Here is a 20,529-nt window from a genome sequence, read left to right as displayed (position 1 = left end):
TTAGAGGTGCGTGTTATATATAATTACTTTATAGGCACTATTTTACTACTTTATAATACCTACCTTAATAAGGTTATAAAGAAGTTTAGTTTTAAAGATAGTAGCTACTTTCTAGAGATACCTCTACTAGCTAGCAAGCTTCTAAAGTACTAAAAGAATACTTTAAAGTAGAAGATTAAGGCCTATTAAGAGTATATTAGCTTAGTATTATACTCTACTATTATAATATGCTCTAACGTTATATATATAGTTTCTCTACTCTCTTAGTTTCTAACTAATTCTTCTCTAGCTTACTTTAAGGTAGTAGAGTATCTTATTATATACCTATACTACTTATAATATAAGAGTATTATATATAGTAAGAAAGTAAGGTTAGGTAAGAAGCTCTAGATCTATAGAGACGCAAGCTTTGTAGATAACACTAAGACGCGCTACTTCTCTTATAGATTTATTATAATACTATTTAGAGGTCTAATTATATAGTAGGCTACTTACTAGTTAATAGTTATAATCTTAACTACTAAGGTAAAGCTTCTTGCTCTTAAGGCTATTACTAAAGAGACTATAGCCTTAAAGCGCTTATTTACTAAGCTTTAGCTACTTATTACTAGCGCCTAGTAAATCTTCTATAATAATTAATAAACTATTAGGCTTATAGTAGAGAGTAATAAAAGAATCTTTACTAAGCTCTACTATATTAATATCTAGAATATGTAGCTTTACTAGAAGTATAGTAAGAGCTCTTTTAAAGTACTCTATAAGCCTACTATTAATATATTAGTAGATAGACTTACTAAGTACTTACCTAAGTAGAAGTTTAAGGTCTTTAAGAAGTAGCTAAACCTTAGATAAGTAGCTTATAAAAATACTAATTAAGGCTTATAGGTAAGTAATAAGTATAAGAAAGGTTAGTAAGTCTAATTATATATTTATAGAGTAGTACTAGGCTCTACTCTAAGCGCTCTATAACTAGATAAAAGAATCTTACCTTCTCTCTAGATACTTACTACTTCTCTATATAGCTAGCGTAAAGAAGCTTCTATTAAGCTACTATATACTCTAACTACTTAGCCTTACTAGTTAAAACTAAGAGTATAGATAGAGAAGATACTTACTTAGAGCTCTTAACTTTACTAAAGGCTATTAAAGCTGTGTTATCTACCTTAGCCTTAGCCTCTATATAACTATAAGCTACTCTATACTACTTAGCCTACGTTAGTAAAGCGCTAATTCTATAGACTTTCTCTTTATTTAGAAGAAACTTAATAGCTATATATAGCCTATTCTATTTCTACTTACTTCTAAACTAAAGAAAGTAGATAAACTTAAGAGCTATTAGCTCTATAATCTTAGATCTATAAATAGTTAGCGTAAGTAAATAGTAGTCTAGAAGCTTAAAAACTTATATAGAGTTATATAAGTACCTATAACTATACTACTTATACTAGATATTCTTCTTACCTACTTAGTTAAAGTAAAGTTCTTTACTATAACTAGTAAGCGCGCTTTAGATATACCTAATATAGAGTGTTACTCTTAGTAGACGTAATAGAGAGAAAGCACTAATAGAGAGTCTAGGCTATTTCTTTTTCTTCTCTTATTCTTTGCGCACTACTACGCTTAAAGCTTACTTCTTCTTATTCTAAGAAGTAGAAGCTTCTTTAGTAGTAGTAGTAGTAGCAGCGTTATAGTAGACGTAGGTAGCTTAGCTAGTAGCTGTAGCTGCTAGATACTATTAAACTTATTTTTACTACTTATTAGCTAAAGAATCTATATAAATAGCTATAGTAAGCGCTTACTAATAGGTTAGATAGCTTATAGACTAATAGGCTATTAGCTTATAGTTAGACTACTTACTAGAAGTAGTAACTAGTACTATAAGTATTTAGAGTACTTTAGAGATAATTTTATAAGCTACTAGAGCTTTATATAGTAACTAGTAGGCGCTTTAGAGTAAGATAAAAGCTTCTAGAAAGTACTTATAGTTAGTATTTTAGTAATTATTAAAGCTAAAAATATTAGTAGGCGCTAGCTTTATTATTATTATGCGCGCCTAGGCGCGTATAGCTCTACTTAATTACGTAATACTTATATAAGTAGCGCGTAGCTAAAAATAGATAACCTATGCGTAATATAGCTTACCTAGAGAGTATATTATAATAGGTATTTAAGTACCTATTAGGTTAATTACGTACTTTCTCTCTTTTGTACTAGTGTTTTACGCGCTTACCTATATATATTATACTGCTCTTGTCTAATTTTATAAGAGTAGTAATTACAATTCTAATTACCTAAATCTATTATTTCTAGCTTAATTTCCTCTACAAATATCTCTAATTAGAGAATATTAATACTTAATAATAGTCTATAACTTAAATAAATTAAAAATAGAGTATTAGAATAATACTAGAGTAATACTAATAATAGAAATAGTTTATAACTTAAATAAATTAAGAATAGAGTATTAGAATAATACTAGAGTAATACTAATAAAAGAAATAGTCTATAACTTAAATAAATTAAAAATAGAGTATTAGAATAACACTAGAGTAATACTAATAATAGAAATAGTCTATAACTTAAATAAATTAAGAATAGAGTATTAGAATAACGCTAGAGTAATACTAATAAAAGAAATAGTTTATAACTTAAATAAATTAAGAATAGAGTATTAGAATAATACTAGAGTAATACTAATAATAGAAATAGTCTATAACTTAAGTAATTTAAGAATAGAGTATTAGAATAATACTAGAGTAGCGTAGTAGTTAGACTATAAGAAAGTAAGTTAAGATATTATAAAGGTAGAAAGATATATTTCTTACTTATTAGCTAGTGTTATTATTATCTAGATAAGGTTTATTATTATTAATAGTAGCTCTTTCTTATCTAGTAGAATACGTAACGCGTAGCTCTATAGTAGCACTAATAATATTAACTATTAATAGATAGATACGTAGATATTTTTTTTATATATATCTAAGCTAAAGATAAATTTATAAACTAAAATCTTAAGAATATAAGTTAAAGCTAGATTAAGGTAGACTGCTATAACTTTAAATAGTAAGTAGAGTAGACCTCTAAGCTTAGATAGGTAAAAACGCTCTTTAAGACTAGTATATAGCTTAGACTTAATATTTAGATAGTATTAATATTTTAAAGATACTATTAAGAGACTAGTAGATAGAATTCTTCTTTTTATTAAGAATTATTAGTAGTATAATAATAAAAACTATATAAAAGAGTATATAAAGTTATAGATCTTATTATAAAGGTATAATCTTAGGTTATATACTAATATACTTTTAAATAAACTAAAGCTAAAAGTTATATAAGAGGTAGCTAATAGAATTATAACTAAAAGAGGCGTTACTATTAGACTTTAGACTAAGTATAGAAAACTACTCTCTCTTACTATAATAGTAGATATAGAATAAAATAAAAAGTAAAAGAAAGAGGCTAAGACTAGAGAAGATACTATAAATAAGAGTAGTAGTATAGTAATACCTAGGTTATATCTAGCTATAACTATCTAGTAGTTTATAACTATAAGAGACTCTAGCTATTATAATATACTATAAGTAGATATTATATAAAAGGCGCTAGATACTATAGCTATTAATAAATCTATTACTAAACTCTAGCTATTATATCTTCTAAGTATTAACTAGGCACATATAATATCTACTATTACTAAATCTAACTATGTAACTACCTTTTTCTTTTCTATATTTACCTATAATAATATAACGTCTAGTATATAGAATATAGATATATTTAGAATTAGACTTTAACTCTTTAATTAATTTCTCTTTATATATAATAAACTATAAGTAGATAAGAATAAAGAGCACGTAAATAAGAATTATACTAATAACTTCTAGTTAAATAAGAAGATAGCTAGAAATAATATATTAATAATACGTAAACGCGCTAATAAAATACCTAAAGTACTTAATAATAACTATAGTTAGAACACTAAGCGCCTTAAAACCTAAAGCGCTAGTAATCTAATAATAATTAGTAGAATACCTAAATAGCTAGAGTAAGTTTCTATAGTTATAAATAAGGCTACATCTACTATAGATATAGAAAGCTCTATTAACTTATCTTTATTAGATATAGAAAGTGTTGCTAGAGATATAGATAATAAAGATAAAATATAAGAATTTAATAGAGTTCTACTCTTTTATAGTCTCTAGAGTACTAGTAAGCTTAAAGTTACTATTTAGAGGTATATATACTAGTTTATTCTAGAAGATTAAATATTTAAATCTATATATTTAGTCTAGTTAAACTAATACGTAGATAATAGTGCTAAGGTAAGAAGAGTAAGAACTCTAATAGTAGGTATATATAGTCTATATAATTACTTTTAGTATAGATTTCTAATTATATATAGTATTAATATATCTAATAGTTAAAGAGGCATAATAACTATACTAAGACTAGAATATCTTATATAACTTACGCTCTCTCTTTATATAGATAAATATTATCTAAGATAGTAGAAAAGGTCTAGCTATAACTTATAGCTATAATGTTAATTATTAGATAAAGATTATTCTTCTTAGTAAGAAGAGCTAGTTTAAAATTAAATAGTATATTAACTTCTATTAGAAAATAAAAAGAAAAGATAAAGAGATTTACGTATATAGTATAAAAAAATACCTTAAAGTATTTAGTATAAAGAAAGCTATAACTATACACTATAAGTAGTGTATACTATTAAAAGAGCTATCTTAAAAGCTCTAAAGAGAGTACTTATATAGCTTCTAGAAAGTATTATATCTAATAGTATTTTTATTATATATATTAGCTAGTATACATAGAGTAAGATTATTAGTAGTATATCTACTAGTATATAAAGTACTAAATATTATAATAATATAAAGAATATAGAATAGTTTTTATAGATTAGAAAATTTTTAAAAAAATTAATATATAGAGTAAAGATTACTTACTATAGTATATAAAACTACTAATATTAGTATTAGATATAAGTGCTAATACTAAAAAGGTTATAATATAGTATTATTAGAAAACTTATAGCGTTAGAGCTATAGTATATAGAATATATACTAAGTACTAGGTAGTATACCTAATATACGTATAGTGCGTATACTACGTTATTAATATATATAGATAGAGGTATCTCTATAGTACCTAACTATAGTAATATACTATAGAAATAGAAACTCTTAGAATATAACTATAATAATTAGATAATATATTTAGAACTTTATTATACTACTAGAGCTAATATTATATAAATAGCTATAAAATATATATAATATATAAGTAGGTATATAAAATATAGAATATATAAATAGAATAGATAGTTAAATAAGTTAGAGTTAGTCTTATTAGTAGTAGTATAGAAAGCTTTACTTATTAATCTTTATTAAACTACTCTATATCTAAACCTTTATCTAAAAGCTTTATTTTCTATACTTTATCTAAAAGCTTTACCTTTTAACCTTTATTAAACTACTTTATATCTAAATCTTTATCTAAAAGCTTTACCTCTTACTCTATACCTTAAAGCTTTACCTCTTAACTTTTATTAAACTAATTTATATCTAACTCTTTATCTAAAAGCTTTATTTTCTAGACTTTATTAAACTACTTTATATATAAACTTTTATCTAAAAGCTTTACCTCTTACTCTATATATTAAAGCTTTACCTATTAATCTTTATTAAACTACTCTATATCTAAATCTTTATTTAAATACTTTATTCTCTATTTATTAAGGCTTCTCTACTACTTCTACTTCTAAGGTTCTAAGGTTAAGTTTACTTATACTAGCGCTTTAACGCCTAGCCTTTAATATACTTTATAGCTACTTACTATTCTACTAATATTATATCTAAAGTACCTAGTATAACTTACGCGCTCTAAATATACACTTTTCTTATCTTATTAATTCTTTATATATATCTATTTAGGTAACTATCTATATCTAGTGTAATAGTTATATACTCTTAATACGTATTCTTCTCTAACTACTATACTTTAACCTATTTTCTAAAGTAATAGTAGAAAGCTTTACTATATTATATATAGTCTATATCTAGCGCTATATTATATATAGGCTAGTATAGCTTTTATTACCTCTCTCTTTAGTTTACTATCTACTTTTTTATTTAAGTAGCTTATAGTAGATCTAGTTAATATTATAGCTAGAGAATAACTTATACTATAGAAAGATTATATCTAGAGTACTACGCTATCTAAAAGTATTATCTAGATAGTTAAACTATATAGTACTTAGAGAATAAATATAAAGTAGATATTATTCTACGTCTACTTACTTATAGATAATTTAGGTTTACTTACTATAGCGTATATATTAGCTTCTAGTACTTTTTTAGATAGTACTAGCTAATACTATCTATAGTATATATTAGTTCTAATAGTATAGTCTTAGTAAGTAGTCTTTCTATACATAAAGATAGTACGCTACTAAGATAGTAATTATTAATATACTTCTATTAGATAGGTAGAATTAAAGTATAAATATTATAGCTAGAGATATATTACTAAGATAGATAGAGTGTATAAGATACTAGAAAAGTAGAAGTAGTAAGATACTATATAGAAGTACTACTACTTCTACTTAGTGTAAGGCGCTAGTGCTAGTGCTAGTATACTAGAAAGTATATCTATTACTCTAGTAGCTATTACTCTTCTCTTATAGGTATATATTAGACACTAATTAATATATACTTATTTTTTCTAGTATCTTAGATACTTATTCTCTTCTACTCTTTACTACTTAGCTATAAATATTCTAGTATAGATATACTTCTTCTTATATTAGATATTACACTTAGTGTATATAGTATATATTATTATACACTATTTTATATATAAATATATTATAATATTCTATAAAAGCTATATCTAGATAACTATAATATTATTATATATTTTCTTTTAGTATATACTATACCTAACTTACTCTAGACTACTAAATCTTTCTTAATATTCTATTAAACTAGATATTATAGATACTTACTTAGACGTCTATACCTAGAGAGCTACTAAATATCTTAACTACTTACTTTATCTTCTAAGCTACTCTTATCTTTTTATTCTTATTAATAAAATATATATACTCTTATATATAGGTATATATATATAGTAGACTATAAGTCTTATACTATATACTAAGACCTAATTATATATATTAAAGATAATATTAAGTCTTTATAACTATTCTAATAGATTTAAATTACGCTCTAGTAATAGAGTACTTTATATTCTTATACTACTTCTAGTCTATAAAGAGGTCTATATCTAGTATATTCTATTATTATAGTCTAACTACGTAGTGTAGTTAGTCTCTAGAGCTTAATAAATAGCTTCTTAAGTTAGAAGTAATACTAATTATATTCTATACCTAGTATATTTAATATATATAGTATTGCTAGAAATTCTATATTAAGAGTTAGATACTTAGAGACTAGGTTAAATAGAGCGTTATTATATTAGAACTAGAAGGTAATAGTAACTAATACGTTAATATTAGAATATATAGTTTACGCTCTAGTAGTAGTGTAGAGAATTTCTTCTATCTAGTAAGGTCTTATATAGTATAAATAGAAAGAGCGTTAAGTAGAGAGCTAGATAGAAAGTAAGTTATTATTATAGTATTACGCTTCTTTACGTAGGCTTTTATATAGTTTAAGTCTAGAGTAGTAGCTTAGATTAGTAGAGTAAAGAACTTAGGCTAGAAGTTATACTTAATATATCTTCTTACTATATTTAGTAAGACGTAGAGATATACTTATACTAGAAGCTTAATAGGTAGTGCTAATATACGTATAGTATACTTAATACTATATTAATTAGCCTTTAATAGCTTAACTTAAGATATTAAACTTACGTAAACTATATAGAGTATAAACTACTTTATTTAGCTAACTTAGCGTAGTAGTGTTTATAGCGTATATTATATATAAGCGTTTTACTAAGTAATTAGTACTATAATCTATAAACCTCTAAGATAATATTATAAGCTTAGATCTATATTTAGCTTAGATAGTGTAGATTACTAAGTATAGTACGTAGAGTTATATCTTAGAAGATATAGTAGCTTAATTATATATATACACTAGAAGTACTAGTCTTAATATAGTAATCTCTATAATATTTCTCTATAACATTAATTTTCTTATATAGTCTTAGACCTAACTACGTAGAAAGCTTAATATAATATAATATAACTATCTACACTATATCTCTCTTTATATAGAATATCTTAAACTCTATAAAGAATACTTTAATATTTACTAATAATAGCTTAGGTTATATAGTAAATAGTAAATATATACTATAGATATAACTTTTAATATACCTAGATAAGCTAAAGATAAGGTTAATAAGTTTAATTAGCTTCTACTAATAGAACCTCTTTTATTTCTTCTACTCTTTTCTATCTTTACTAATATATACGTTATTAAATTATCTAGCGTAGCTAGATCTCTAGCTTATTAGAGATACTATAGTTATTAAGTATACCTTAGTAGTAATACTTATATATTAGACGTTTTGTTAGGCTTATAATAGCTATAATATAGTCTTAATATATCTATTCTAAAGCTAATATTTATACTTTATTTAATAATATTACTACTATATAAAATAGTATATAAAGTACAACTCTTAGATATACTTACTAACTAAATATTTAGTATTTACTATATATATACCTAGAATTTAACTCTTTTTACTCTTTTACACCTAAGTTTAATTCTTTTAACTATCTTATAGCTTAGAATATATATTATTATTAGATATTTACTATAGCTATACTATATTAAAGGCTTTAAATCTAGTTAGCTAAATAGTTTCTTCTACCTAGCGCCTTCTCTTCTACCTAGCGCCTTCTATCTAATATCTATAATATTATCTTACTATATTACTCTATAACTATAATAATATACCTTAGCTATATAATCTATATACTTTAGACTATTTTCTATTAACTTACTATTTACGTAGTATAGTAGCTAGTAATAAATATAAGAAATTTCTAGCTTTTATTTCTTAGATAACTTTAATAGAATATACTAATAAAGACACTATCTAGTTTATAGTAATAAGGCTTATATACTAAAGCTTTATATATATATTTTATTTTTTTACTCTTATTATTATTATTATTATTAATATAGCTAACTAGAGTCTAGATTTAATTCTTTTCTATCTTATCTTCTATACACTACCTATAGCTCTAACCTATTTTTTTACTAGCTAGTTTAATATTACCTTAATACTATAATATTATACCTAAGATTAAGAAAAAAGATAAAAATACTAAGATTATATCTAAGAAAGCTGTAATACTCTATAAGTAAAAGGTAAAAACTAATAAAAATAGTAGCGCCTAAGTCTAAAGCTAATAATAGTAATAATACTAAGATTATCTTTAAGAAGGCTATAATACTTTATAAGTAAAAGATAAAGACTAATAATAGTACTAATACTAAAGTTATATCTAAGAAAACTCTAATACTACGTAAGGCTATACCTAAGTCTAAGGCTAATAATAGTACCTAGTTAGATACTAGTAATATCTTATAAGTATAAGGCTATAGTAATAGCTAATAAAAAGAGTAATAATACTAATATTACTTCTAAGAAGACTCTAACACTATATAAGTATAAAGCTATAGCTAGCGCTAGTTACTTTAGTGTTAGAGCTAGAGACAATTAATAATTAGAGATAATTAAATATATTATAATTAATCTACTATAAAAGAAAGTTAGAATAAAATCTCTAGCTATATATCTAAGAGCTAAGCAATTACGTGTCTATAATTAAGTAATTATAACTACTCTCTAACTTTAACACACTCTCTAGAGTAGTAAAAGTATTAATCTACTCTACTAAAATTAATTTTATTAAATCTACTATAATTAGTATAATTTAGTAGAGTCTAGGCTTAAGAATTTAGAGCGTAGTAGTAGGTTACAGCCTAATTAAGCGTTTAATTATACTTAACACTAATAGTAGTAAGCTCTTACTTATTTAAATAAGGCCTAATAGCCTAGAAATTAACTCTATTAGTTTAGAAATTGCCTTATAATAGTCTAGAATGTAGCTAATAGCTGTAGAAATCTAGGCATCTAACTAGTAAGAGATAATTCTAATAGCAAGATCTAGGCTTCTAGACTCTTTTAGGTAAGGTTTATAGTATAATTAATAGCTTAATAAGCTACGCTAGCTTTCTACGTAGGTACGCGCTTAGGCTAGAATTAGAGACTTTATAATAATAAGTTCTCTAATTCTTCTCTTCTCTACTATAATTATCTACTTTTATATTATTAAGACACTTAAGCTAATAAGCTAATAAGCTACCTATCTAATTAACTTATCTACTTAAGATTTTTAGCTCTTTAAGCCTTAGCGCTCTTAAGTTCTACGCTTAATTCTCTACTCTACTTAATATACTACTCTACTTACTTCTCTACTCTACTTACTTTTCTATCTCTTCTATTACTATAGTAAGTTCTTACTTTTATACCTAAATTAATAGCTAACTATTATAATTTAGTCTAATAACCTAACTTCTAACTCTAACTCTAGCTGTAAGCGTTAGCGCTCTAGCTTCTACTATAATAGTATTCTACGCTCTAATTATAATACCTTTAGTAGTAGTAATTATAATGCGTAAGCTAGTACTTAGCGTAATAGCGCTTAGCGTAATAGCGCTCTACTTAATAGCGCTCTATAGTTAAGCGCTTAACCTTTTTACTACGCTTAACTTAAAGACGCTACTACTTAAATTCTACCTTTTCTTTCTAGAATAATAGTAGCTAATAGCTTATTCTCTAGTAGCTTTATATAAGGTAATTAGGCTTCTAATACTTAACTATCTTAGAGCTTTATAAATTCTAACACTTAACTAAGTTAAAGCTTTAAGGTAACTAGTAGTTTTAGTAATAATAACTTCTATAAGAATTATAAGTAATTAGAATTATACACTAAGCGTACTTACTTAGGTTATAAGGCCTCTTAGTTTAATAACCTTAATAACTAGAACGTCTAAGAGACTATTAAGCCTATTTTTAAAAGTAGTATTTTTATTACTAATAATACTTTCTAGACTTAGAATTTAGGTCTTTAGTAATCTAACTATATTAAGAACTAAGACGCTTAAAATTAAGAGAAGTAAGCGTCTCTAAGTAATAGTTATAGTTATAGTTACTTTTATAAGAAGTTTAAGAGTAAGGCTTTTGCGCTTAAGACTCTTCTAGATTATCTATACCTAATATATACTAGTTATTAGCGTAAGTAAGTTAGAGTATTATCTAACTATAACGCTTCTTAAGTTTCTAAGTATAAGCGTTATATTTATTAGTAGCTTCTTAATAATATTTAGAAGGCTAATTATTTTAAGCAACTCTATTAGATTACGCGTTATTTGTTCTATAACTCTTATAACTACTATACTACTAATTAAGATTTATATAATTACTTTATAAGCTTAGTAGATTACTATAGTTCTAAAGTAAGTTTATAATTCTCTTTTCTTTAGTTCTTTTAATCTTTTACTAACTTAATAATAGCGCTAGAGCTCTAAGAACACTATTAAGCATTACAAGTAGCTTTACTAAGATCTCTACGCTTATAAGAAGTAGAAGAAAGAAGCTAAGAGTAGTTCTAAGATACTAGCTAAATTATTAGGTAGAACTTCTAAGTTCTTAGGTAAGAAGAGCTTAAAGAGTACTCTGCCTATAACTTCTTAAGACTCTAATTAACGTAGTGCTTATAGTAAGTTTATAATACTAAGTAAGAGAATAAAAAGAATTAATATAAGTAGTAGTTAGATGCCTCTACCTATAATTTCTACTTAGAGTTATCTACTTATAGCCTTTAATCTAATACTATAATACTTAGGCTATTATTATTAGAGCTTATTCTAGCAGCTACTGCTACTAACTTTCTAAACGTAGGCTTCTTAATTTAGAAATTAGCTACTATAGAATTAGTAGTAGAATTAGTATAGTTATTATTAGTCTTAGTAGCGCAACTACTAGTCTTAGTAGCGTAATTATTAGTCTTAGCTACGTAATAATTATTCTTATTATTGTAATCTCTAGCTATATAGTTGCTAGTCTAATAGCTTTATATCTAGTGTTGTAAGTAATAGGTTTTATTACTATACTTAGCGTTAGCTAGCTAAGGCTAAGCACGCTAAGGCGCTACTACGTACTAAGTATAATTAGATATAGCTTAAGATTTATATATAGACTTAAGCTACTAAGACTACTTATCTATAAGCTTAGGTTAAGAACTTTAAGAATAGCTAGAATAGTAAGCTAGTCTTTAATAAGAGTAACTATAAGAGTTATAATTAGAGAGATTAGCGCTATAGTAGTTAGTAAGTTAGTAGCTATAGGTTAGTCTAGCGGAAAAGTTTAGTAATTTGTCTACTTTATGCTTACGTTAATTTTTAGTAATTACTTTTCTATAACTAGGCGCTAGTTAGAGTAACTAAGATCTAGCTTAGGTATAATTAATCTTTGTAGTAGTAGCCTAAATAAAGATCTTTCTACTCTATCTACTTCTTAAGAATTAAATATTATAAATCTTGTAAGTTAAGTAGCTATTTAAACTTCTTAAACTATTATTAGGTAAGCAATTTAGTTAATCTATCTATAGGTATAATTATAGTCTCTAAATACTTAACCTTAAATAATTCTTTAGCATATTTCTACTGTAGCTATAAGTTCTAGATATTAACATGCCTAAGCTAAGTATTAATATGCTTATTCTTTCTAATAACTAGCCTAATTATCTACTAATTATTACACTAGATAGTCTAGAGTTCTCTAAGATTAAGCGCTAGCTTTTTAAGAAAGCGTCTAAGCGCTATAGCTTTCTTAGTAGTGTACTTAAGAGTAATTAGCTCTACTTCTATAGTAGAGGTAGTAACTATACTCTACTTTATAGCTTTCTAAAAAATTGCGTCTTTATATAATATAGTAATATAGCTATAAGATAATTAGTAAGTCTCTAGATTATTAGCAAAGAATGCGTCTCTAGTAATTATTAGATTAGGCCTATTATAGTTACTATACTAGATTACATTATAGTAAGTATAATAAAGATATATAATTACTTACTCTATAGCCTTCTTATACTTATTGCTTAGATTTATAAGAAAGTGTAAGAGCTTTAAAGTAGTATACGCTATATCTAGTTAGAGTATAATTACTATATAAAGCATAGAGCTAACTATTTTCTAGTATCTCTTAATCTTAGGCTTAGTTACTTCTCTAGTATTTTTAATTAGCTTCTCTAATAGCAGAGGCGTTAGAGAAAAAGATCTATCTCTAAGCTTAAACTTCTTAAGCATCTTATCTATATATATATTATAAATAAGTATAATTATCTTTAGATATTAGTCTCTAATTACACAAATACTAAGAAACTATTCTATATCTCTCTAATCTTAGATCTTATACTTGCTAGAGATTTTAGCCTATATAGCTATTACGCGTTATTTTACACTCTTATAATAGAGTAATAGAATATTATTAATATAGAAGAGAATAAGAATCTTACGTTCTTAATTAAAGAAGAGGTAGAGCTCTTCTTAAGAAGCTACTATACTAATAGCTCTTAGTATTTCTAAGAACTTCTTATACTATAATAGTAGAGAGTCTTATAATCTATAGAGCGCGTAGTTAAGCTATACGTATAATTCTAGCTTTCTAAAGCTATCTAGTATCTTATAGATTACTAGGTTCTCTACTATAATCTTTGTGTTAAGAAACGCTTCTATAATATTAAACTATTTAATCTCTAGATTACTCTAGGTAGTAATTGCTATTATAGCGTAGAAGAACTTTATAGTAAGTATTACTATATAAGTTGTATTAATTAAGTTCTTCTTCTAGAGATTACTATAAACTATAATTTAAGCTTTATATTTAAGAAGATAGCTGTTCTAATTATACTTATAAGTCTATACTTATTTTAATAGAAGTAGCTAATCTTAGGCTTTTAATCTATAGATTTCTGTTTAGGTTCTCTTCTTACTTAGCTAATTAATCTTTCTCTTAGAGGTATCTTTAAAGAGCATACGCATTAGATACTAGATTAGTTATTTCTATAACCTAGGCAGCTTTTAGAGATTATTGTAGTGTTAGTAAGTAGCTCTTAGCTTATGCTTACTAAGCGTAGTAGCTATAATAATAGAGTTTATAGTCTTATAGCTAGCTTAATTATTCTAGTCTTCTTAAAGACTAAAGAGGTAGGTCTTATAAAAGTTAATCTAGGCTTACTTATTAACTAAGCCTATAATTACTATATTTATGCTACCTACGCTGTTACTCTTTAGTTAATTACTAAGCTAAGTAGGCTATTTACTCTTGTCTTTTAGGCGTCTTAATAGTTAATAGATATTTATAGAAAGAGAGCGCTTAGGCTCTTTACCTATAACTCTTCTACTATAGCGCGTTCTAGAGAATTTAGCTATTAGCTAATTCTATAGCTACGTTAATTATTAAAAGAAGGCTACTAATTTAGGTAGTCTACTTCTTAGTCTCTTTAGCGCTTACTTCTATTAAGCTAGTCTCTTATCTATTTCTACTAAACTAGAGTCTATTATAATAGGCTTAATAGATAAAGTTAGATCTTCTAATCTATGTATAGAAGGCTCTCTACCTCTAGGCTCTAATAGGTTAGCTCTTTTAGGCGTATGTACTACTCTTTAACTATTAGAAACTCTATAATTACTTTAATTATCTATCTCTAAAATCTTACGCTTAGGCGTAGGTTCTAAAGTAGTAAGCCTAGTAGAAAGCTACTAATTATTAGAAATTTCTAATAGAACACTAGCTTTATATTCTATCTCTATTAAATTAATAGAGTCTTAATTATATTTAATAGGTAGGCTAACCTTATTACTTTAATTATAGCCTACGTTACCTCTAAGATCTTACTTAGTAGTTAATAGCTCTACTATACTTGCTGTTTAATTAATAGAAAGAATATTAAACTTCTCTATAGAATTAATAAGCTCGCTATTATTAAGTATTTTAACCTACTTAATTACTTAATCTCTAGTTAGCTTCTCTTTACGCCTGCCTTAATAGAACTTCTACTTATTAAAAGTAATATTATAAGTTGTAATTACCTAATTAATTGCTAGTACCTATACATAATATATATTAGAAGCTTAATAGCTAATAAGATATCTTATATAGCTGCAAGGCTTAACTTTAAAGTCTTAATAGTGCTTTCTAGCTACGTAATTACTATTAAGTAGATACGCTTAATAGCTGTAAGCATAGATTCTACTCTAATCTAGACAAAGATTAGTAGCCTAGTGCCTAATCTTAGGTAGCTAATAATATTAGAAATACTTTCTAAACTATTTATGTAATACCTAATCTAGAGATTAATAGCTATAAAGCTATAATAGACTTATTCTATAGAGTTAGGCTACTGCGTTTATAATTACTAGCTAGAGCTTAGCTAGAAGATTAGCGCTTATACGTATCTTAATTAACTTAGTAATAAGCTCTTAGCTAGCTCTCTCTACTAAGCTATTAGGCTTATAGGTATATAGTAGAGGCGTTACAATTATAATTCTCTTCTTTTTAGCCTATTTCTTATATCTTAAGTACTTTCTCTAAGGTAATATTATAGTGTTATTATTCTAATAGATTTCTATAATCTTCTACTAATAGTAGCGCTTAACTATAGCTATAAAGCTTATAATAACTTCTATTACTAAGTCTAGCGTCTTGTTCTTTAGGTTGTAATTATATAGCTTACCTAAATAATTCTTCTTAATAATAAAAGCTTATTTATTAAGTGTATAGCTTATAGAAAAGTTAAATAGGTTCTATAATACTCTAAAGAAGAGACGTAGTAATAGCTTATAAGAGTAATAAAAGATTCTTTAAGACGTATAAATAGCAGCGTAATTATTATATTTACTACACTATATACTTATAATTTCTATATTTTAGATAGCTTTTATAAGAGCTTTAAGAGCTTACTTACCTAGGTAGCTAGATCTTTAGTACTAAAGATTAGCGTTGCTAGTGCGTAATTATAGAACTTATAAGTAGGTAATAGTATTTATAATAATAGAATTAGAAGAATAGATAGAAGAGTTGTATTTAATAAATAAGAGGTTAAATCTACACTTAAGAGTTATAAGAATAATAAACGCTTCTAGCGTGCTTATTCTAATTATGTAATTATAGCTTATATACTATATACTACTATTTCTAAGAAGCTTTTCTAAGATAATATTAGTGTAGAAACTAGAGATAATCTTAATACTAGTAAGCGTAAGATTAGCTTTTCTAGGTTCTTTAGAGGTGCTAAGAACAAGATAAAGTACGCAATTACTAATACTAATTACTAGAAGAATCTAGCTGTCTACCTTAACTATTTCTCTATTAGTCTTAATAAAGAAACTAGGCTTAATTAAAGCTTTATTATTAACTAAGTAGACTATAGCTCTACTATTAAGAATTGTACTAGCTAAAAGCGTGTAAAGCTTAAAGCCTGTACTAAAGATAGAAGGTCTAAACTTAGTAATTAGCTTCTTAGAGCAAATAATTATTAAAACTATATTACCTAGATACTTAGAAGCTAGAGCGCTTATCTTCTAGCTAGATTGCTTAACCTTCTTACGTAGGCTACTCTACTTCCCTTTATAATAGCGCTTCTAAATCTTTTACTTATCTTAAGCTAAGAGTTCTATTAGTAGAATACCTAGTAGTCTAGATCTAGTAATTATAGTCTATAATTAGAAATATAAGATAAGCTTCTACTTATACTTTGCGTTAGGTTTGTAGAGGTAAGGCTTAGATAGTAAGCTTAACTACTTCTTGCCTAACTTAGTAGAAGTAGAGAGTTAACCTATAACTACGTTAAAGATTATATTAGCTTTTCTCTTTCTAGTAGTAATTAACATCTTTTAGAGAATAACGCTAAATACCTTACTAAGATTATTAAAGCTTAACGTATTTTTTTTAAGAGCTATAGTAAATAATTAATTATATTACTACTAGTAGGCCTACTTAGAGTTAAACTTCTTAATTATAGTAAGAAAGTTAGTAATTACAAGAGATTCTTTAACCTCTAAAAGCTTAAAGATCTTTACTTTCTAGTAGATTATTAGCTAGTTATTAAACTACTTCTTAGTAGTTTTTCTTTAGGTCTTCTTAAGATAAGCGTAATACTTTGCATAAACTATATATTACGTAGTCTAATTAGTAGAAGTAAGCGTAGTCTTAAGAGTCTTTACAAGAAACTAAACTATTCTTTTATTATTACTTATAGTTATAAGTAATAAGTAATTAGGCGTAATAGTATGTATAATCTAAGTCTTAACATTGTTAATCTTCTTACTCTTTCTTAACTACTACTTAGACTTATAGTTCTAGCAGGCTATAAGCGTAGTACTATTCTTAGTCTTATAATTATAATCTTATAAGAGAGTATTATACTTATAGGTAGCTTTATTATACTTATTCTTTTAATTCTTAGTTAGCTCTATAAGAAGAGAAGCTAGAGCTATAGGCTCTAGAACTAAAAGATTAGAAAACTTAGGTTTCTAAGTATCTATATATTTAATATCTAGAAGATTAGAATTAATCTCTTTCTAGATACTCTTCTTATTGTAGTATTACTTAAGAAGCGTAAACTAAGTATTCTAGTTAAATTACTTCTTAAGAAGCATACCTATAGCTATAATAGCCTTATTATAATTACTTATATCTATAAAGTTAGAGCGTAGAATTAATATAGTAATATAGAGAGGTAGGTAGTAAGTAAGTAATTATATAGAAGAAGTTCTAATTATAGAATGTTTAGAGAGAGTAGAGTAAAAATAAGATTAACTAATTTGTCTTTTAGTAAGCTTTAATATGTAGTAGAAATTAGTTCTATAATTAAGTAGCTAGGCTTATAACTATTAGAGCTAGAGATAATTAATAATTAGAGATAATTAAATATATTATAATTAATCTACTACAAAAGAAAGTTAGGATAAAATCTCTAGCTATATACCTAAGAGCTAAGCAATTACGTGTCTGTAATTAAGCAATTACAACTACTCTCTAACTTTAATATTTAGTTATATATAATATATAATACTTCTATAAAGATTATAGTAGATAGTAACTTCTAAGTTACTAGTCTTTATATAAATATAATAATAAAAGTAAAATAATACTTTTAAAAAAGATAAAGATATTAATATAGAGAATACTATTAGAGAGGTATAAAAAAGTAGTAGCGTTAAGTAACTAGTAAAAGGCCTAGTATAGTATACTTTATTATATAAATATTTAGGTATAAAAACTAATAAGAACTATATTTACGCTTATACTTAAATTTAAAGCTAATAATAGTACTAATACTAAAATTATATCTAAGAAAGCTATAATACTTTATAAAACTACACTTAAGTTTAAGGCTAATAAAAGTAGTAGCTATACTTATAAAGTAATTTATTATAGTAAATACTATTATAGTTACGCTAAAAGTTATTAAGCTAGCGTAGTAGTTACTACTTTTATTAAATATTACTTATTATTTACTTAAAAAACTTATTCTCTTCTAGTACTTTTTATTATTTACTTTCTTCTACTTCTCTATCTTTTATAAAATTCTTATAACTTTCTCTAAATAGCGCTGTAACTAACATACGCCTAGAGCTAAAGAAGAGCGCCTTAATCGCTAGCGGGAGTTTAGAGTTCTGCTGCCCGCTATTTTAAGCCGCTGTTTGAAATAGTATGTAAAGGAATAGGTAGTTTGGCGTATTATATAGCTATTGCAAACCTAGGACACATCAAGCTAATGGAAACAAGCTTAGCTAGATTACCGGCTAAGTGTTGTGCTATTGACAAAAGTGCGAACTCTGATAAGGGTCAGACCTGATCTAGGACGCAATAAGATCTGAAGGTGTGTGTCGTAGGCTAAACGCTGTCGGAAACGTTGTTATCAATAACCTCGTGCGATGACCTTTGAATAAGCTCAACTACGAGGTTACAAACAACACAATACACACGCTCTATTTCAGCTGTTCTTTCTAAAATACCCGCACCCGACCGTGCGACACAATTCAAACTACCTAGGTAGCTCTGCCTCAATAACACTTTCTACAGAGTGAGGTGGTCTCCATATCTTAAGCACCTTCAATCCTACACTCTCCACCAGCGCCCGCCATTCAGCCTCCGTCCTCTCCTTCGCACCAAGACACGCCATCATGGTGATATCAGACGTTGTCACACGAGCGAGCGGCTTGACGGAGCTGACCAAACTTTCATGAACGAGAAGCTTCGAATATCCGGGTTCCATAGCTTCGGCAAGGTGAGAAAGGATCTGCTTCGCCTGCATGTCTTCCCAGTCGTGCAGCACGTTGTGCATGAAGTAGGCACGGGCACCTTTCACTGGCTGCGGTTTAAAAAAGTCATGAGGGTGGATAGAGATAGTGTCGTCAATAGTCAACTCCTTCAGAATATCGGGCAGGTCTTGGAGCACCAGACTGCCCTCAGGGATATCAGGGTGGCGCAGATGGAATTTGGTCAGGTCGTGGCCCTTGCTACCACCGACATCGACGACAAGTGGCCGGTCAGGCTTGGACTCTTTCACAAGAGTCTCAGTTGGGTAAACATCAACCCAGGGCGTCAAGTTATGCTTGGAGTGGCTCTCCATGGCATCATTAAACTCCCGTGCGGCGGCAGGGTTCGCGCCAAGGGACTGGAACAGATTCTCATCTGAGCCCCTCATGAACTGCCAGTTACCGTCGTTGGGGTTAGTAGGAACCTTGTATCCCGTCTTCTTGAGGTAGGCTGGCAAAGTCCTGAACATGGGGGAATTGACGAAGCCATAGAATTCACCATAGACGTTGGCGAGGGCCTGATCCTCAGCGAGAGCGCGTACCCACGGCGTAGGCTTATAGGTGTCTTCGGCGGTCTCAATGACAAGATTCTGCCCAGAAATTTGCCGAATCATGCGTCCTGCATTGCCGTCAGAATGTTCATCATGATTCCAGCAGAGAAGACTTGTAACCTACGAATAAGCACTACATCGGCACCCGTTAACTTGGCCAGTTCCGCGCAAGTCTTCTCTCCGCCTCCGGTCTCAATCCATTTGCTGAAGACACCCGCGTCAATCAACGTCTTGACGCATGCATTGGTGGCCGGGTTGACCCAGCAGTGCTGCCAAACAATGTCCCACGGCTTGTGTACTTTGCTCAAGGCCAGGGTCAGCGCGTCCATGGCACGGACGCGCTCTGCTTCGCTAACGAAGGAGTTCGCGTCGAGGCCCTCCAGGGCTCCGATAAGTTGGTCTGCTGATGCCATGTTGGAAACAGGTATTAATTTTTGGGAAAGATGCAGGAACAACGGTAACGACACGCCGTCTACTATTTGACAAAGAGAAATGTTGTTATCTACCGTAAACTGTGGCCATATCTACCGGCCGACTGAAGGTTTCCAAATACTATAGTAGTTAGTAAATTCCTTGTAGCGGAT

General features: G+C 27.4%; 1 protein-coding gene across 1 annotated transcript; it reads right to left on the bottom strand.

Moving 5' to 3' along the window:
• Positions 1-19,120: 19,120 nt before the first annotated feature.
• J4E92_008764 (uncharacterized protein) lies at positions 19,121-20,358 on the bottom strand (the record flags this gene model as incomplete). Its single annotated transcript, XM_051500115.1, has 2 exons — positions 19,121-20,013; positions 20,070-20,358. The coding sequence occupies 2 exons, from the start codon at positions 20,356-20,358 to the stop codon at positions 19,121-19,123; spliced, it is 1,182 nt and encodes a 393-aa protein (XP_051349813.1).
• Positions 20,359-20,529: the final 171 nt, after the last annotated feature.

Source organism: Alternaria infectoria (genome assembly GCF_024043175.1).
Source record: "Alternaria infectoria strain BMP 0036 chromosome Unknown scaffold_18, whole genome shotgun sequence".
Classification (NCBI taxonomy): Eukaryota; Fungi; Ascomycota; class Dothideomycetes; order Pleosporales; family Pleosporaceae; genus Alternaria; species Alternaria infectoria.
The sequence above is the reverse complement of the archived record's forward strand: the minus strand, read 5'-3'. Positions and strand labels throughout refer to the sequence as shown.